The following is a 21,173-nucleotide window of genomic DNA, read 5'->3' on the forward strand; positions in this document are numbered from 1 at the left end:
CTAATGCTAATAATCATATACATTTAATTAGCTGTTCATCTTTCAAATTCCCAGAAGTTATGACCTTTCAATCTCCTGTGCGACTATACATCTACTTAGAAATCGAAAGTCCGAGATAGATCTTCTTAGTAATTAGGATTCATATACTGGTTCAAACGCAAAATCTTCTACTTGTGGAAACGGTTCACTTCAAGAACTGGTATATTTTTATCCCATTTTCTTTTCTATGGTTTCTAAATTTATTTTTCCTTTTTCGGACTATATCACGTTAACTTATTTTTATTTTTCTCTCATGTTACTATGACTGTCAAAAAGTGCGCTTGAAGTACTTTTAAATGGCATCAAGAGGTTTCCAAATATTTGTCGCAAGGATTTTAAAATGGCTGAGCAAACGAAGCATGAATTGCTAACCAGATGAAGGATGCGTCCAAATGATTTGTTATTTGGAAACAAAGTTGTAAGGACAGGTACATAGTTCTCTACTTTCTTTCTTTGTTTTTTTTTATTTATTTCCTAAGCAAATATATTGGAAAAAAAATTGAGTCTTTTTTCCTCCCGTGTGACTACGATGCCTAGAGGATAATTGTACTTTCCTAATTAGGCTTTGTTGCATATGGTGCTGCAGAAGTGATCTCATTAGTGATGACATAAGAAAATGATGGTTGCCATTGTATGTTTGAACTTGATGATTTCTTGTAGAGAATTCACTTTTTCAATCAACAACATAACTTTTTTCCTGAGTTGTTGTGTGTCATGTTGTTTTTTAGCTTAAAATGAAATTCCTTTTAGATCCGTCTATTTAACTTTGCTTCATGGTTCTTTTTTCTACTTAACTCTGTTTTCAAGTAAACTTAGTATTTCCATTAGTGTGATTGATAATCAAGAATTTCACTATAAATTGACAGATGAAAAAAACCATTCTGATAATCATTTTCATCTCAACACTCTCTTTCTTTACAATCAAACACAATGTCTTAGACTTTTAGTTATGAAAAGACAATGACAAGAGAAGAGTGATTTCTTATTCTTTCAATAAGTATGTTCAAGTGTGCACAATAAGAGTTCCTATGCCTCCACATATAATATTGATAGAGGCATACAAAAGGTTGTTATACCATAATTGCATTAACATGGGAGATTGATTATGGGAAAAGTTAAGAGTGTAAAAGTTATATTCATTATTATGATGTATGTAGTGAAGGATTAACTATATATACATCATAGAGAATATTCGGAGACATTCATATTAATATTTCATAATTAAAAATTAGTTGTTATTGCTTTTTTTTTTTATTATTACCTATTATTCAGATTTTTTTATGTCTAAACTATTGGGATATTAATTTTAAATTTACTAGTGAGGATTTTATACTGGCAATAAATTTTATATTGTAATAGGGAACAAACGTGCAACGCACGTTTCTAGAACTAGTATTTAATAAACGTGCAACACACGTTTCCAAGGACTAGTTAAACTAATAATAGTAGAATTTAGACAAATAACTAATGCCATCTTAATTCTTAAACACTTTGGTAAAATTTTTAGACAAGATTTATGTAGACCAATTTTTTTTTCCGTTTAAAATTGGACTAGATGTAGCCCAATGGCCAGATATTAGCAGTTAAATCCCATCACAGCATAGTTATAGACTAGAAAATAACATTTTTTTAGAACAAGCAAGAAATCTTGAAAAGGCAAGAATGTACAAATCTTGAAACAGAATGTATTGTGGTAAACAAACAATAACAGGTAGTTTCCTCAGCATGTCTTTGTACATTCAACAATTTGGATGGTGGTGGCATATGGGTAACCTAATAGTCTTGCTTGTTCATCTGGACTGTATATCAAAATGTTAATTGGTAAAACAAGGCAAAAATGGGAGATCAAGTGCAAACAACTTGTTATACTGTCACTGTGAGTTCAGTCTTTGTGGGTTCGGTCTCTGTGGCTTCAGTATCTGTGAGTTCAGTCTCTGAGCGTTCGGTCCTTGTGGGTTCACTCCCTGTGGTTTCAGTCTCTGTGGGTTCGGTCTCTGAGCGTTCGGTCCCTGTAGCTTCAATCTCTGTGTGTTCGGTCTCTGTAGCAACCTCATGCTCAATATTAAAATCTGATGGTCGATGAGTGTCTACAAATCCTCGAACTGACATGCCAGGTACAGTTAATTCGTCATTCAGCTTCTCGTGATCTATAAAGATGACTATGACTGTTATATCATCATGAAAGGCCCTCCTGACACCTTTGTCATAATTCATAAGGTCATCGCACTTCAACTTTCTTGCACGTGCAGCCACATTCAGGGCTGATAGAACAAGTCTTCTAGCTATGCCCTGATATTGGATAAACAAAATAAGTTTTAACCATACAAACATGACATTTTATCAAATAAATGTCAGATACCTGTCTAGGGTAGGCATGCACAATTCGTACAGCCTTTTCATTGCTTAAGAGATCCCACAGCCCATCAGAAGCAAATATAACAAATCTATCGCATGGTTGTAACTTTCTTGAAGAGACAGATGGATCAGCTCTTACTACTGGCCCCATAAAAGGTTCCATTACACCATGAGCAAATTCTGGCTTCTTCAGAGATGCATCGCCAATTGCTCTAGTTACCTAAAAGATGCAGAAACAAACATAAAAGGAAAGGCCGAGGCAGATATAGTTCTATTTGGATGTACTTAACAGATATAATGGCAGATTACTTCTCAAGTTGACAAATCAATTTTTGTTTAGGTCAGTTTAGGTGTCAAAAAGCATATTTGAGGTTAAAAATGTGTTATTCTTGGATGAAGACACCAAATGTGACAAGAAACTAGAATTAAGAGATATCAGAACATATAAGTTTGTGTTGAATATAAGTATTTAAAAACAAACCTGTATAATGCCTTTAACACGCCATGTTCTTCCGACACGACCCACAATGTCTGGATCATCTGGGTACAGAGCTCTCAGTTCATCCTTGACCTCCTTGATCCTGACATTATGATCATTAGTCAATTGCTTAGCAACAATCCGATTGAATCTTCCTATATGACCTAATACTGCTCTAGAGTCCCCCAGGTTAGCAACATATAATGTCCTTCTCCAGATAACTCCAACCAGACAGCAGCACCCCGTTGTCGCAATTGTTGGATCATCATGAAATTCCCTTTCCACAATAGAAAGGAAGCCGTCTTCAGTTGCAGCAAAGGCATTATTAAGGACTTCTTCATCTATTGTTTCCTTTTCTCGAGCAAGCGCTGTAAAAAAATGCGTGTTTAGCTGCTTAGCCTGAAAATTCTCAAGACTACCAAAAAGATAATTAATGTTGCTGTTTGTCACTCTGAAGAAGAAACATAAACCAGTACTACAGCAACAAATAAAGGAGAAAAAAGCCGAAGCTGCGCGATAACTGCAAAACCTTTTACTATACAATTACTTATAGACACACTAAGAGAAAAATTTACTAACACTGCTACAACATGCAATAGAGCATAAACAGAATGGAAAAATGCTGCAACTCTGCACATAACACTATGAATATCATTTCTACCAAAACTTGAAATCATAAATTGGTGTTATGAGGCAATAAAATTTACAGCACAACAACAACAATATACCACAAGGGGGTCTGGGAGAGTAGTGTGTACACATACCATACCCCTACTTCGGAAGGTGTCCGATAAAAAAAGCATAATACCATAAATTTACAATGCAAAGGAAAAAACACCATAAATTCCATTGTTAAAAGACTGCAACAAGTATTTTATTTTGACAATAAATAAATAGAAAAGCAAGGATATAGAGAAAGTTGATCTCACTTATTAAATGGCGGCTAAGGTTATCACAGGCAAATCTTGAAGCATCAAGGCCACCATGGCCGTCATAAACCCCAACAAAGGTACCTTCACGACCTGGTTCAACGTGGCCATAATCTTCACATACTTCATTAGACTGTACCATAGCAAAAGAGAACTCCCCACATGAATGTTTCTCAAGGTCTCTATGCCATAGCAATGGGTAATCTTCACCTCCCAGAACACCATCTTCACTGCTGCTCAAACCGACATATCGACCTAAAGGTCGGCAAAAAGCTGCTACAGTCCTATCCAGCCAAGAAACCATCTTTCATTTCCTTCTTAAACTCAAAATACTATAAAATGTATAGCTAATAGCTGATCGAAAATGTAGAAATGTACCCCAAAACTCCAATATTTCAACACTAGCAGAAAAACCCAAATTCAATTTCCCTGAATTCCGAACAAACAACACTAAAACTTCAATCTGGATAAAAAAAAAACCAAGAAAGAACCCAACTGACACACACAAACAGAGTACAAGTTCGTGAATATCAATCAACACTACACCCAGAAATCAGAAATGCCCAGAAACAAAAAGAATCCACTGTTCTCACATCAACACCATTAATGGGTTGAAAGAAAACACAACAGAGATATCAAAACGAAGTAGAAGAACTGCAGCTGACTAATAAATGATCAATGTAGCTTGAAAATGAAGGAGGAGAAGAGATCTTTCTCTTTGAACTGAATGCAGTTATTGAGAGAGAATTGCGACAGTAAATAAGCGATTCTTGAAGAGATATATAGAAGGTTTTGTTGAAGAGATAGGTGGTAAAGTTAGTTAGGGATGATCAGATTCTGTTAAGATCAGTAACTTATTTCCTTTAAAATTGATCACAATTCAATAAAGATCTTTCTTTTTGAAATAATTATTTTGTGTTGTCGAAGTCAAGAAGCTTAAATACTTTATCTGAGACAGAAAAATTTCCATCTTGCTTTTGTTCACTTCTACTCCCAAAAAGTACTTCAACTGGCCCAAGTCCTTTGTATGAAACCTAGTGTGCAGTAAAGACTTGAGCGAACATGCAAATTTGGCATAGGAGAGAAGGCCAAGCAGGATTCCCATTGTCGATGAATTAATGGATTCTCAAAAGACCTGAATCCCATCAACTTTTGTAACAGATTAGTATAAACTTGGTTGGTATTACCTGCTGATTCTTTTGCTTTAGTTATCATATTTTTTGTTGTTGCTACTGCTCTCACTTGACTTTGATATGTTTTACTTTAGCCAAAGGCATATAGTAAATCACATCTCTTTTCCAAATTCCGCTTGTGAGATTACACTCACTATGTTGTTGTTTATGACTCAGTGAGAGAAAACCATCTTATACTATATGAGTCAGTTAAATTGGGTTATTCGCATTAATTTTGATATGTCGTTTAAGATTTTGACATATCCCTTAAGAAAAATCATTTAATATATTAATCATAAAAGATTGTTTGATTGAATTACCTCCTATCAATTTTCATAAAATTGAGTAAATAAACTATTCGAGACTCTCTAGAGAATTTTATATCTCAGTTATTGAACCAATAACGGAATTTAGACAAATATGGCTTTTCCTTCTTGGTTCTAAAACACTGTTATGAGCTGGGGTTTATTCAGAATGTAGTAATAATAATTACCACGTGGAGGGTCGAGATTTATTGCGAGTTACTGAGCTTCAAAGGTTGGGATTAGTAAGACTTGCCAACTCAGGCAATTTGATTAAATGGTATATGTAACTGACTAACAGAATAACAGAATAGAGAGGGCATGAATTTGCACGGTATGTTCTTCTCCAAAATCTTTCTCCTTCTATACAATTTTTTCATTCCATCTCTCTTCTATTTCTGCAGATCTATCGAGCCATGAAGCTACTATTCGACTTCCCCATTTTCTGTTATTTCCGTTATTATCTTAGTTTGTAGTTCAATTCAGTTACCAATATAATCGAAAATCGTCTCAAAAAATATTTTGTTATTTCAAATCTGTTGGGATCATTACGAACACTTCTGTAGAATTTAGAAAAAAGATTTATTTTCATCAAATTTCATTCCATGTTTGCATAGTTTTAGACAAGGGCACAATTTTTAGAACAAGCATGAAATCTTCTAAAGGCAAGAATGTGTATACATCTTGAAACAGAATGTATTTTTTTCTTTCGATCACAATGCCAACTTTTATGGCCTTACATTGAAATATATTGTGGTAAACAAACAATAGGAGGTAGTTTCCTCAGCAAGTGTTTGTACATTCAAAATTTGCCGATGACCATTTGGATATGGGTAACCTAATAGTCTTGCTGATCATCTGGACTGTATATCAAAATGGGAGATCCAGGCTTCCCTAGAAAAGAACAAGTGCCAATAACTTGTTATACTGTCTCAGTGAGTTCAGTCTCTGTGGTTTCGGTCTCTGTGGGTTCGGTCACTGTGTGTTCAGTCTCTGTGGGTTCAGTCCCTGTGGCTTCGGTCTCTGTGGGTTCGGTCCCTGTGGCTTCAGTCTCTGTGGGTTCAGTCCCTGTGGGTTCGATTGCTGTGTGTTCGGTCTCTGTAGCAACCTCTTGCTCAATGTTAAAATCTGTTGGTCGATGAGTGTCTACAAATCCTCGAACTGACATGCCAGGTACAGTTAATTCGTCATTCAGCTTCTCGTGATCAATAAAGATGACCACGACTGTTATATCATCATGAAAGGCCCTCCTGACACCTTTGTCAAAATTCATAAGGTCATCGCACGTCAACTTTCTTGCACGTGCAGCCACATTCAGGGCTGATAGAACAAGTCTTCTAGCTATGCCCTGATATTGGATAAACAAAGTAAGTTTAACCATAAAAACATGACATTTTGATCAAATAAATGTCAGATACCTGTCTAGGGTAGGTATGCACAATTTGTACAGCCTCTTCGTTGCTTAAGAGATCCCACAGCCCAGCAGAAGCAAATATAACAAATCTATCGCATGGCTGTAAGTTTCTTGAAGAGACAGATGGATCAGCTCTTACTACTGGCCCCCTAAAAGGTTTCATCACACCATGAGCAAATTCTGGCTTCTTCATAGATGCATCTCCAATTGCTCTAGTTACCTAAAAGGGAACACCTATATTAAAAGGCAAATTAAAAGGCCGAGACAGATTACTTCCCAAGTTGACAAATCAATTTTTGTTTAGGTCAGTGTCCAAAAGCATATTTGAGGTTAAAAAGAATGAGCATCTGTCATGAGACATCAGAATATAAAATTCAAAATGATACATAACACACCAAGTTTGTGTCCAATATTAGTATTTTAAAGCAAACCTTTATAATGCCTTTAATACACCATGTTCTTCCCCCGAAACCAATCACAATGTTTGGATCGTCTGGATGAAGAGCTCTCAGTTCATCCCTGACCTCCTTGATCCTGACATTATGATCATTAGTCAATTGCTCAGCAGAAATCCTATTGTATCTTCCTGTATGACCTAATACTGCTCTAGAGTCCCCCAGGTTAGCAACATATAACGTCCTTTTCCAGATAACACCAACCAGACAGCAGGAACCCTTTGATGCAATTCCTGGATCAAGAATATGAAATTCCCTTTCCACAATAGAAAGGAAGCCATCTTCAGTTGCAGCAAAGGCATTATTAAGGACTTCTTCATCTATTGTTCCATTTTCTCGAGCAAGCACTGTAAAAAAATGTGTGTTTAACTGCTTAGGCTGAAAATTCTCAAGAGTACCAAAAGATACTATAAATAGCATGACAAAGTATCTACAACCAGATTATAATACAATCGAACTACAAGAAATAACAAATAGTAATTGAAACTTTCAGAGTAATACTACGAGAATAAAATTTACAATGCAAAGGAAAAGCACCATAAATTCCATTGTCAAAAAACTGCAACAAGGAAATAGAGAAAGTTGATCTCACTTATTAAATGCCGGCTAAGGTTATCACAGGCAAATCTTGAAGCATCGAGGCCACCATGGCCGTCATAAACCCCAACAAAGGTACCTTCACGACCTGGTTCAACGTGGCCATAATCTTCGCATACTTGATTAGCCTGTACAATAGCAAAAGAGAACTCGCCACATGAATGTTTCTCAAGGTCTCTATACCATAGCAATGGGTAATCTTCACCTCCCAGAACACCATCTTCACCACTGCTAAAATCGACATATCGATCAGAAGGTTGGCAACAAGCTGCTACAGTCCTATCCAGCCAAGAAACCATCTTTCATTTCCTTCTTAAACTCACAAAACTATAAAATGTATAGCTAATAGCTGATCGAAATTGTAGAAATGTACCCCAAAACTCCAATATTTCAACACTAGCAGAAAAACCCAAATTCAATTTCCCCTGAATTCCGAACAAACAACACTAAAATTCAATGTCGATAAAAAACACAAGAATGAATCCAACTGACACACAAACAGAATACAAGTTCGTGAATATCAATCAACACTACACCCATAAACCAGAAATGCCCAGAAACAGAAAATTCAACAACCCCACCACTGTTCTCACATCAACACCATTAATGGGTTGAAAGAAAACACAACAGAGATACCAAAACGAAGTAGAAGAACTGCATCTGACTAAGAAATGATAAATGTAGATTGAAAATGAGATCTTTCTCTTTGAACTGAATGCAGTTATTGAGAGAGAATTGCAACAGAAAATTAGCGATTCTTGAAGAGATATATAGATGGTAAAGTTAGTTAGAGATGATCAAATTCTGTTTAGATCAGAAATTGACAAAGTGATGAGCTGGACATAGCCGGTGGAAATTAGCCTTTCCTGAATCTTCTCCACGTAAAGCGCTTGTGTTGCTTTACTTACTGTTTGTGCTTGCATTATTGTTCTTACTGTGTCAAGGGACCCGATCCATTGAGTGTTAGTGGACGCTTATACCTAACATGGTGGAAATTAACCTTTCCTGAATCTTCTCACTAATAAAATGGCAATCAACATCAATATGTTTTGTTCTTTCATGATACACTGGGTTCAAGGCAATATGAAGAGCAGTTTGATTATCACACCAGAGTTTTGCTGATATGTGATGCTTTAACTGAATTTTAGTAAGAAGATTATGTATCCACATAATTTTACATGTAGACCGTGACATAGCTATGTCTTTGATTCTGCTCTGGATCGAGATACAACACTTTGCTTCTTACTTCTCCATGACACCAAGTTCCCTCCAACAAAGACACAATACCTGTAATAGATCTTCTATCAATTTTGGATCCAGCCCAATCGGCACCTGCAAATACTCAATACAAGCATGATTGTGATTGCTATATTATATGCTAAGTCCAGGAGCTCCTTTCAAATAACATAGAATTTTGTTCCAAAACTGAACAATGTTTGATTGTAGGTGCAGATATGAACTGACTAACAACAATTACTGCTAAAGTAACATCAAGACGAGCCAAGTTTAACTTTCAAACTAACCTTCTGTATCCATCTGGATCATCAAAAGAATCATCATCATCTTTCATAAGATGCACATTAGGAACAATTGGAGTAACTGTTAGGTTTGGCTGCCAACTTTCCAATGTTTGCAAGAAGATCAATATCTAATTATCTAGATTTTTTTTTAAGTATAAATATCAAAGATATTTATTCTACCTCCAAAAAATTATCGTTATTTTTCACAATTTGGTGGTACCACCGAACCAAATGTAACCTGATAAACAAATGGATTCTCAAAAGACCTGAGCCTCAGCACCTTTAACAAATTAGTATAAACTTAATTATTATTACCTGTTTGCTTTAGTTATCATATATTGTTGTGGCTAATGTTTCTTATTCGAATTATTTTGAGCATGATTTCTTTGCTACTGTATTTCCTACCCATTCTTGATTTTGATGTGTTTTACTTGAGCCGAAGGCCTACGAAAATCACCTCTTTTTTCATACAAGGTAGGGTAATAAGGCTATGTACTCACAATCCTCTCCAAACTCCGCTTGTGAGATTACACTCACTATGTTGTTGTTTATGACTTAGTGATACCAAACCATCCATACTATATGAGTCAGTTGAATTGGGTTAATTTTGATATGTCGTTTAAGATGTTGACTTATCCGTTAAGAAAAATCATTTAATATATTATTGAACCAATAGTAGAATTTAGAGAAATATGGAATTCCCTTCTCGGTTCTAAAACACTTTTGTAGAATTTAGAAAAAAGATTTATTTTCACCACATTTCATTCCATGTTTGCATAGTTGCAGACAAGGGCACAAGAAAATTTATGGTTTAGTAGGCTCTCAACCGCATTATTAGCACCGTCAGAAGAAGCCAAATGGATTCCATAACATTTACGATATACACATAAAAATAATTTGATGCAATTTTCCGACAAAGGGAATAAGATGAAACTCCACCCTTGCAAGAGAGAGAGATAGAGATAATTTTTAGAACAAGCAAGAAATCTTCAAAAGGCAAGATTGTGGGGTTCATGTGTATACATCTTGAAACAGAATGTGTTTATGGCCTTACATTGACAGATATTGTGGTAAACAAACAATAGGAGACAGTTTCCTCAGCATGTCTTTGTACATTCAAAAATTTGGATGGTGGTGGCATATGGGTAACCTAATAGTCTTGCTGTTTCATTCTGGACTGTATATCAAAATGGGAGATCCAGGATTCCCTAGAAAAGAACAAGTGCAAACAACTTGTTATACTGTCACTGTGAGTTCAGTCTTTGTGGGTGCGGTCTCTGCGGCTTCAGTCCCTGTGGGTTCGGTCTCTGAGCGTTCGGTCTCTGTGGCTTCAATCTCTGTGTGTTCAGTCTCTGAGCGTTCGGTCTCTGCGGGTTCAGTCCCTGTGGGCTCGGTCTTTGAGTGTTCTGTCTCTGTGGGTTCGGTCTCTGAGCGTTCGGTTCCTGTGGCTTCAGTCTCTGTGGGTTCAGTCCCTGTGGGTTCAGTCTCTGTGGGTTCAGTCCCTGTGGCTTCAGTCTCTGAGTGTTCGGTCTCTGTGGCTTCAGTCTCTGTGAGTTCAATCTCTGAGCGTTCGGTCCCTGTGGGTTCGGTCTCTGAGTGTTTGGTCTCTGTGGGTTCGGTCTCTGAGCTTTCGGTCCCTGTGGGTTCAGTGTCTGTGGATTCAATCTCTGTGTGTTCAGTCTCTGTAGCAACCTCTTGCTCAATATTAAAATCTGATGGTCGATGAGTGTCTACATATCCTTGAACTGACATTCCAGGCACAGTTAATTCGTCATTCAGCTTCTCGTGATCTATAAAGATGACTACGACTGTTATATCATCATGAAAGGCCCTCCTGACACCTTTGTCATAATTCATAAGGTCATCGCACTTCAACTTTCTTGCACGTGCAGCCACATTCAGGGCTGATAGAACAAGTCTTCTAGCTATGCCCTGATATTGGATAAACAAAATAAGTTTTAACCATACAAACATGACATTTTATCAAATAAATGTCAGATACCTGTCTAGGGTAGGCATGCACAATTTTTACAGCCTCTTGATTGCTTAAGAGATCCCACAGCCCATCAGAAGCAAATATAACAAATTTATCGCATGGTTGTAAGTTTCTTGAACAGACAGATGGATCAGCTCTTAGTACTGGCCGCTTAAGAGGAATTGCACCAATAGCAAATTCTACCTTCTTCAGAAATGCATCTCCAATTGCTCTAGTTACCTAAAAGATGCAGAAATAAACATAAAAGGAAACACATATATTAATAGATATAGTTCTATTCAGTATATTTGGATGTACTTAACGGATATAATGGCAGATTACTTCCCAAGTTAACAAATCAATTTTTGTGTAGGTCAGTTTCAGAGGTGTCCAAAAGCATATTTGAGGTTAAAAAAGAGTTGTTCTTGGATTAAGCCACCAAATGTCACAGACAACAAACTAGAATTAAGAGCCTCATAAATACTACGCAAATTTAGTTTAAGCTCACTAATCTTCTGATAACATTAAGGACTATGATGGAAACTAAATTGCTTTTGATTAAAAAGAATGAGCATCTGTCATGAGATATCAAGATATAAAATTCAAAATGATACATAACATAACAAGTTTGTGTTGAATATTAGTATTTAAAATCAAACCTGTATAATGCTTTTAACACGCCATGTTCTTCTGACATAAGTCACAATGTTTGGATCGTCTGGGTGCAGAGCTCTCAGTTCATCCCTGACCTCCTTGATCCTGACATTATGATCATTAGTCAATTGCTTAGCAAAAATCCTATTGAATATTCCTGTTTGACCTAATACTGCTCTACAGTCACCCAGGTTAGCTACATATAATCTCCTTTTCCAGATAACACCAACCAGACAGCAGCTCCCCATTGACGCAATATCTGGATCATCATGAAATTCCCTTTCCACAATAGAAAGGAAGCCGTCTTCAGTTGCAGCGAAGGCATTATTAAGGACTTCTTTATCTATTGTTCCTTTTTCTCGAGCAAGCGCTGTAAAAGACTGTGTTAGCTGCGTAGCCTGAAAATTCTCAAGAGTACCAAAAAGATGATCCTGTTCCTCTATGTTGCTGTTTGTCACTCTGAAGAAGAAACATAAACCAGTACTACAGCAACAAATAAAGCCTGAGCTGCGAGAAAACTGCAAAATCCTTGGTGACAATTGAAACCTTCTACTATACAATCACTTATAGACAAACTAAGAGAAAAAAATCATTAACAAACAGTATCTACAACAACAACAACAACATACCATACCCCTATCTTAGAAGGTTTCTCACAAGGGGGGTCTAGGGAGAGTAGTGTTACTCATACCATATCCCTACCTTGTTAGGTTCCCGATAGACCCTCGGCTAAAATAAAAAAAGCATAATAAAGCAGTCCGGGTACAAGAATACTATAAATGAAGAAGCCACGACAAGATACTACAAATAGCATGACAAAATATGCTGCAAAAAAACGAACAGTATCTACAAGCAGATAATAATACAATCCAAGTACAAGAAATAACAAATAGTAATAGAAATCAAAGAACTAGAAACTTCAAGAGTAATACTACGAGAGTAAAATTTACAATGCAAAGGAAAAAACACCATAAATTCCACTGTCAAAAAAACTGCAACAAGGAAATAGAGAAAGTTGATCTCACTTATTAAATGGCGGCTAAGGTTATCACAGGCAAATCTTGAAGCATCAAGGCCACCATGGCCATCATAAACCCCAACAAAGGTACCTTCACGACCTGGTTCAACGTGGCCATAATCTTCGCATACTTGATTAGCCTGTACCACAGCAAAAGAGAACTCGCCACATGAATGTTTCTCAAGGTCTCTATACCATAGCAATGGGTAATCTTCACCTCCCAGAACACCATCTTCACTGCTGCTCAAACCGATATATCGACCTAAAGGTTGGCAACAAGCTGATACAGTCCTATCCAGCCAAGAAACCATCGTGCATTTCCTTCTTAAACTCAAAAAAAAAAACTATAAAATGTATAGCTAATAGCTGATCGAAAATGTAGAAATGTACCCCAAAACTTCAATAAACACTAGCAGAAAAACCCAAATTCAATTTCCCTGAATTCCGATGAAACTTCAATCTCGATCAAAAAATCCAACTGACGCACACAAACAGAGTAGAAGTCCGTGAATATCAATCAACACTACACGCAGAAACCAGAAAATGCCCCCCCAAAATAAAATTCAACAACCCCACCTCTGTTCTCACATCAACACCATTAATGGGTTGAAAGAGAACACAACAGAGATACCCAAACGAAGTAGAAGAAGTGCAGCTGACTAAGAAATGATCAATGTAGCTTGAAAAATGAAGAGATCTTTCTCTTTAAAGTGAATGCAGTTATTGAGAGAGAATTGCAACAGAAAATTAGCGATTCTTGAAGATATATATATATAGAGAGAAGTTTTTGGGCGGTTTCTATTTACAGAGAAGAGAAAGGTTCCACTGGTGGTTGTTTGTAGCTGCTTGGTATACTATTTCTGTTTCAATTTACGTGACATATTTAATTTAATTTGATATTTTTTTCAAAAAGAATATTACATAAAATCGAAATATATATTTCAACAATGAATTTTCTATTATAAATAAGAAAAAAAGAAGAATCTAACACTTTAAAATTATGCTATATGTTGCCTAGCAATGCATTAAGTTTCTTTGGTGATACTTAAAGGGTCCATTATATATAGTAATCAGTGAAGTGATTGAGAACGATGAGATTTTAAATTTTAAGTTTTGATGGATATAAAAATAATATAAGTTACTTGGTAGAGTGATAAAAGACTAGTAGTTACCTCGTGTTGTGGAGTTGAGGTGCATACAGACTAGCTTAATACATGATAGTTAACATGTTAGAGGAAAACTTAATTGAATATTGTGCAAACTGATTTGAATGATATGGTTATCGAGATGGTAATAAGTAGTAGATAACTCGTGAAATGAATTGAAGTGCTCACAATTAACTCGGATCATTATATTAAAAAGAGTTGATGTAGAGTTAGTTTTCATTCAAATTTGTATGTGTTAAAACATAATACTAAATAATTACAAATATTTAATCAATAAGGAAATGAGATGTTTGTTCATTATATCATGTCAACGTTTAAGTAAATATTAAGAAACTCGTGGATTAGAACATCATTCAAATACAGTTTGTTATAACTATAAAGATATGATTAATTAAATAGAGCTTGTGGTAAAGTTTGAATATAGTGCATGTTGAGCTGGCTGTAACTAACTATTAGTTAGCTGACTGACGTGTATTAATTAGTTAGCTAATAATGTAGTTAAATAGTAATGACAATTAGTTTGATAGTTAGTTAACTAATCTACAAATTGTATATAAGTAGTTTGTACAGCTGTAATTCTCAATCATTCAATAATATCTTCTCTCTTCCTTCTTCATCTTTCTCTCAAGCTCCATTGTCATGGAGTAGTATCAAATCAATGGAATAGTGTTAGCTTACATAGCTTTGTGCTACAATTATGATGTGTATCAAATCAATGGAATAGTGTTAGTTACAGAGCTTTGTGCTACAATTATGATGTGTAGGCCTAGAAACTACTAAATGTGACAGAAATGTACAAAATATATAAAATGGTCAACGAGTTTGATGAACTAAGCTTCCGTTTAGTGGCGGAGTTGTATAAAAAATTATACGATATAGGTAGGTAAAAATATTTTTTATATATAAATATCACATATTGATACTTCGACTTCTACGTAATTTTAATTTTTCAAATTTTAGCATTCCTTAATCGAAATTTTAATTCCATTATGTGCGAAATTTGAAGAAGAAAAAATCTATTGTACGCAACTAGTATTCTACATTCTTATCCTGAAGTTATTTATACAATAACTCTAAGGTTGACTTACTATGAGAAAAAAAAAATCAACAAAATTGCTATTGTTGTACAATCTGATTTAATTTATTTATAAATCGAAAGTGTAATGAATAGTAATCTTGAATTTAAGTGATGAATCGAGTTCGTAATTTATTACAATGATAAATGCATTTATTTAAATTTGACAGACTCTGGAAGTGTCTCCACTGCATCTCTAACGTTTATTAAACCTGGATTCTGGCTACTAAATGAAACAAGTGCAACAGCAAATCTATTTCCAATATTTCTCTGAAAGTGAATGAGACCTGCAGGGAAAACAAACACGTCCCCGGTGTGTAGAACTCTCGAAATTAATCTATTTTGAGGGTTAGAAGTGACGAATCCAACGTGTAATGAACCTTCGATGAGTACAAGCATTTCAGTGGCTCGAGGATGAATATGCGGAGGATTAATTCCATCGAGTGCATAGTCGATTCGAGCCATTGAAATTCCAAGAGTGTTGAGCCCTGGTAGTTGATTTACATCCACAAGAGTCATATTGATACCAGTTGGAGTTGTTTTGTTACTTGGTATATTTAAACCGCCATAGTAAAAATCATTGGCTTCTACTTGCAAAGGATTCTTGCACATCAAACCACTTGGCATAACTGAGAATTAATTAAACGCGAAAGAAAAATCATCAGAGATAAATTTAAGACGAGTTCTGTTAGTTCAATAAACATGTTATTTTTAGCTCGATTTTTGTCTAGAAATACTATCTTTCTTGATTGTATAATTAATTAGTAGCATAAAGTCACAATGCAACAATCATTAGGTCAAAATGATCATTTACACTAGAACAATTATTTGTTTATAATAATTCTTATTCTTTTATCTGTTATAGCCGGTTAAAATATATTGATATACTGTCGATATTTTATAAGTTAAATCCATTACATACATTAAAATTTCAGTGCTTACCCATACTAGTACTATCTGCAACACAAAAGTCTTGCAAAGGGCCAACTTCAACTGCCAAACCAGAACATAATAAGGTGAAAATCAAGCACAATATCAAGATGATATTTTTGGCCATTTTTGCAAAATATTATTGCAATGAAAGACAAAATAATTAATTTAATTTAGAGGGAGGAGATTGAAACCAAATAAAGTTTTTGAAATTATGAGATGTTGTGATGAATTGAGAGACAATTTCTTTAAATAGTGTAGTGTAGCTATGAAATCATGCTTCTTGAATTTACTTAGATTAGTTAGAAAAAAGCTTTGCTAGTAATTTATGAAATTAACACCCTTTTAGTACATATAGTTTCTTGATTACTTTAGGTGATAAGCCCCCTTTAGGCTGCACCAATGGTTAACTAAGTAACAACTAATTAATTATACATTATTAGAATAAGTAAGCAAAAGAAAAAAATAAAGTTAAAATTACAATTTCATGCAAAGTGTAGAGTTCTTGAAAGCCAAAGCCATTTGCCTTCACTGCAATTATAAAAGTTGATTTAGTAAAATGATCTAAACTATCTATAAGTCCATTAAAAAAACTAGCTTTATTCCTCTTTAATTATTTTCTTTTAAAATGAGAAACAACAAACTATGAATTTTAACTTCTATAACAATATTCTTAAAGTTTTTTACACAATATAAAAAAATAATTTAAATGACATATACTGGTAAAACGTGAGGATTGTGAGTATTATTTGCCATAATATATTAAGATAGTGGAACTTTCACATATAACCACTTAAAATAGCCTAATTACTCTCCATAACTATAGTTTGATGATTACAATTCGTAGTTACATGTTATATGGAGGAGAGAGGCGAGCGAGATTGGGAGAGAGAGGAGAAAAAGAGTGGGAGAAAGTTGAATTTTATATATGTATATCAGTTAGATAATTGTATATTATACATATGTATTTGTATATATGGCAAGAGAGATTGGGAGAGGGAGGAGAGAGGCGAGCGCGACTGGGTGAGGGAGGAGAGAGGCGAGCGCGACTGGGTGAGGGAGGATAGAGGCTAGCGAGAGAGGGCAGAGAGTGGGAGAGAGGTGAGCGAGAGTGGGAGAGGGATGAGAGAAGCGAGCAAGAGAGGGCAATTGTATATGTATATATTTGTATATTATACATATGCATTTGTATATATTATTTGCAATTCAGCCTATAAAATTGAAAACAGAAATAGTTACAAGTCCCACTAATTTAAAATGAAAAGAATTAATTAAAGTTCATTTACCTCATTATGCTACTAAATATAGGAATTTCAAATTTATGTTATTTAGCCGATTCTTGAGAAGTTATATTTCCACAAAATACTCCTGAAGATAATTATTTATATAAATAATGCTGCTAAAATTTACACTCAACTTATTTTAAGTTCATGTTTATTTGAGTTAATTTTTTAATTCTTTAAAATTTTCTGTGTCACTTATGTATGCGTATGAAAGGTGATAGTGATATATGAGCTAACGAAATTCGGAAAAATCCAATTGACAAAAGCATGAAAGAAATTATCTCCCACTCTCTTCCCTCTCTCGCTCGCCTCTCTCGATCTCGCTCGAATATACAATTATCTAACCAATATACATATACATTTCACCTTTCTCCCACTCTTTTCCCCCTCTCTCGCCTCTCTACTCCATATAACATGTAGCTACAAATTGTAATTATCAAACTAAAGCTATGAAGAGCAATTAATTGTTTTTAAGTGGTTATATGTGAAAGTTTTCCTTTTTTTATGTACGTTTTTATAGACAAAGTTATCTGCAGCAAAATTAAACTAGAGAGCAATTAAAATCAGAATAACCATCCAAATATATGAAGTTCCTTCTATCAGCCAAGTGTTAATTAATCTCACTATTCAAGTTGTTCAGCTTTATAATCAGAAAGTTTTTTTTTGTGTCATACCTGATTTAAGTTTTCGCCTGTGGAGAAACTTTACCAGACACTCAAGACCAAAGATAAATCATCTCGATAACCTACTCCTATTCAACATCAGAATGTGTTAGTGTTTCAACACATATAGACTCCACTTGTGAAATTACAGTACTCATTATGTCTATTGAAACTAGAGTACTAAATATGTAGACAATGGGGTTCACTTTACCCTTTCTCCACTTAAATACAAAGAAATAGTTCACCTTTGATAGGTGAACCAAAGCTAGGTACCAAACAACTATCCACTTTGAAGTGAACATCTAACAACTTTTTTCATCAATTAAACCTGCTGCTTTTTACACAGGAACATTCATGATAATTAGCAATGCATTAAGATGTGATATATATACAGCGAGGCAATCGATCACAGAAAATTGCGGAAAAAAAGAAGGTAAAATACAGTAAGGAAATCAGGATATTACATTGGTAGAAAACCACAAATGGGTGAGTAACAAATTATCTTTAGAAAATTGTGGTAATATAATAAGTAACGAAACCAATTACACCCCAAGACCTAGTTTTAGTTCCGGAGAGATGAGACTTTCTGTATAAACAATACCATTATAAACAATACCAATATCCTTGTTAATGGTAATTGCATCAATGTCAATGTCATCACAATCTAGAGGCCATATTTGACTCCTTAATCCAAATGATCCAAAAGATATGAGCCTATATACAAATCTTGACATTACTTTACTATCTCATTTAAGACAGAGTAATACTTGATTATCTGAAAACATATACGTCGGTATAACTCTATATACTTTGTCGCTTGGTATAATAAATAAGTTCATCCAAGAACCACGGACTTTCATCATCCATAAATTAAACAATGTGTCATCTCTATAATAAAAACTAAGCATTCCGTCCAAAACGGATAGACCCACATCAACTTCAATTTTAGGTTTTGACCGCTTATACAGGGCAAGATAACACACAATCTCTGGCAATGGTATCTCTCCGTATACCTATTAAATGAAACCACATACAACAACAACTTATGTGATGAGATACCAAGCCAATGAAAGGCTCCATATACAAATGGCAAAAATTCCCCACCAGAATACATAGAACAATCTGTCATACCTGTTTCTTCACTAATTCTCCATGAACCTTTTTTCAGTGCGAAAATTTCGTTTTCTTTTTTGCCATGAAAAGGCAGGACCATTCTAAAGACTTTATAGTCATCACTAATAGAGTCATAAGCCAATCCGTAAGTAGAGCGGAGATCATCATAATCATCACTGTCTTCAAAATCACTAATGTCACTAATGTCTTCATAATCACCATCACCACTGTCATCATAATTACCACTGTCTTCATAATCACTACTCGAGTAATATTTGGAATCACTACTCGAGTAATATTTAGAATGGGGAAGTAGTATAGATTCTCTTGTGGAAGGATTCCATATCAATAATGTTGAAGGTTGTTGAGCATAACGGTCATTCCAGATTCCAATGAGAAACAAGCCATCACAGCTACAATAGACGTGTGAACCATGTGATGGATTAGAATTTGGAGGGCAATCAACTACGCGGGTATCCTTAACGAGTTGAACCAAGGATAAAGAAGACGTGTAGAAGTGAAGACGATTATCATCTTCATACTTACGATGGTAGTGGAGAGAAAGCAATTTTTGGGAACTGGCGCGATTGAGATGTATCTTTCTAAAATAAGGTTGAGAGATTAATGTATTCCAAAATTTTGAAACGCAATTGAAACGAACAACTGACTTTACTGGTAGCCTACTCAGAATGTCCATAAGTATTTCCTCCATGAAAAATATGCCAAAAAAACAAGAGCAAAGACAGCTTATAATTAATGGAAAGATAAAAAACATACATCAAGTGATTTTATTTATAGCTACTGTATTAGAATCTCCTAGTTGAAACAAAATTTGTTTCATAATAGGATTGGACCTTTTTCTTTTCTGTAGTGTTATTATTTCAATCTATGTATATCCCATCTATCTATCTAATTATTATAAGTACGTAGTTAAGTTACATTTTTTATGATTTTACTGTAAAATTTAATATAATAATAAATATGTATTAAGCGTGTGAATATGTATATATGTAGTATGCGTATATTATTGTTTTTATTCCATGCATTTTATATTATATGACACCCCTTCGTAACATGAGATGTGTATTTTACTAAACTAATATTATTAATAAGTATGTTTTGAAACTTTGAATTCGAATACTACACTCTATGCAATTATTTTAATATTGAGCGCATAAATAAATGGATAAATCATATCAATATGCTATATTTAAAAAATATTTACTATTTATGTCAATATAATTTTTATAACTAAATAAAACAATTTTTGAAATTAAGAAAAATGTACCTTCACTTTCTTTCTCGGCCCTTTTGCCTCTTAATTTATTTATTTTTTTAAAAAAAATCTTCTTCTTATCTTTCTCTCTATCATTATTATCTTTGTATTCTTCTTTTCTTCTTTTACAAAATTCTTCTTCTTCTTTTAATTTTTATTTAATGAACAAATCAATTTTTCATATTTCATTATGTCCATATCACTATTTTTATTCAAAAAAAAAAATGAAAAGAGGAACAAAAAGACCGCAAAATTGTATAAGATCACATTTTAAAGCAGAAATTTCAAATCATTAAAATTACAGAAGTAAGAGTACACCATTATAGTCATTATAAAGCTTCAAATTTTTGAATTCATGATTTGCATTTTACGAATTTGTGATAAGTTTGAATAGTTAATTCTTACAAATAATTGAAAATGTCGTTTGAAGTTCATATCTCAATTTTAAGAGGGTTTGATTAAATTTGTAATTGATTTTAGTAGAAATATTAGATTGAAATGAATTAAATATAACACTAAAATTTTCTTGCAATTGTATTAAAGTTGAATTAGATGATACAATTTAATGCACATTTTATTTACTTTGAAGTTTGTTTGATTTATTTGTTACTAATGGATACTTTTTTAATTCATTACTGATATAACTTATCAGTTTATAGATCATTGTCATGTATATTTCGTTAGTTACATTTTCTATTCATTCTTAATTCTCTCTTCTAATTCAACTTTAAATACCGTGTGATACAATTTTAATGTAAAT

At 34.2% G+C, this 21,173-nt stretch overlaps 5 protein-coding genes across 5 annotated transcripts; all 5 read right to left on the reverse strand.

Moving 5' to 3' along the window:
• Positions 1-1,735: 1,735 nt before the first annotated feature.
• LOC107001938 (probable protein phosphatase 2C 25) lies at positions 1,736-4,536 on the reverse strand. The gene is made up of 4 exons (XM_015199890.2): positions 3,802-4,536; positions 2,876-3,240; positions 2,399-2,614; positions 1,736-2,328 (listed from the first exon to the last, which is right to left on the reverse strand). Exons 1-4 carry the CDS (start codon positions 4,103-4,105, stop codon positions 1,903-1,905), a joined length of 1,311 nt encoding a protein of 436 aa, XP_015055376.1. The 5' UTR covers positions 4,106-4,536; the 3' UTR covers positions 1,736-1,902.
• A 1,067-nt stretch (positions 4,537-5,603) lies between these two features.
• LOC107001984 (probable protein phosphatase 2C 43) lies at positions 5,604-8,452 on the reverse strand. Its single transcript, XM_015199925.2, has 4 exons — positions 7,737-8,452; positions 7,121-7,491; positions 6,694-6,909; positions 5,604-6,623 (listed from the first exon to the last, which is right to left on the reverse strand). The coding sequence occupies exons 1-4, from the start codon at positions 8,038-8,040 to the stop codon at positions 6,198-6,200; spliced, it is 1,317 nt and encodes a 438-aa protein (XP_015055411.1). The 5' UTR covers positions 8,041-8,452; the 3' UTR covers positions 5,604-6,197.
• Positions 8,453-10,249: 1,797 nt separating this feature from the next.
• On the reverse strand, positions 10,250-13,640 carry LOC107001907 (probable protein phosphatase 2C 43). The gene is made up of 4 exons (XM_015199861.2): positions 12,916-13,640; positions 11,896-12,260; positions 11,264-11,476; positions 10,250-11,193 (listed from the first exon to the last, which is right to left on the reverse strand). The coding sequence occupies exons 1-4, from the start codon at positions 13,217-13,219 to the stop codon at positions 10,498-10,500; spliced, it is 1,578 nt and encodes a 525-aa protein (XP_015055347.1). The 5' UTR covers positions 13,220-13,640; the 3' UTR covers positions 10,250-10,497.
• Positions 13,641-15,235: 1,595 nt separating this feature from the next.
• Positions 15,236-16,283, reverse strand: LOC107001608 (putative germin-like protein 2-1). The gene is made up of 2 exons (XM_015199584.2): positions 16,092-16,283; positions 15,236-15,778 (listed from the first exon to the last, which is right to left on the reverse strand). The coding sequence occupies exons 1-2, from the start codon at positions 16,204-16,206 to the stop codon at positions 15,303-15,305; spliced, it is 591 nt and encodes a 196-aa protein (XP_015055070.1). The 5' UTR covers positions 16,207-16,283; the 3' UTR covers positions 15,236-15,302.
• Positions 16,284-18,984: 2,701 nt separating this feature from the next.
• On the reverse strand, positions 18,985-19,834 carry LOC107001609 (putative F-box protein At5g15660). The gene is made up of 2 exons (XM_015199585.1): positions 19,156-19,834; positions 18,985-19,037 (listed from the first exon to the last, which is right to left on the reverse strand). Exons 1-2 carry the CDS (start codon positions 19,832-19,834, stop codon positions 18,985-18,987), a joined length of 732 nt encoding a protein of 243 aa, XP_015055071.1.
• Between the last annotated feature and the right edge of the window lie 1,339 nt (positions 19,835-21,173).

Source organism: Solanum pennellii, chromosome 10, assembly GCF_001406875.1.
Source record: "Solanum pennellii chromosome 10, SPENNV200".
In the NCBI taxonomy this organism is placed as follows: domain Eukaryota; kingdom Viridiplantae; phylum Streptophyta; class Magnoliopsida; order Solanales; family Solanaceae; genus Solanum; species Solanum pennellii.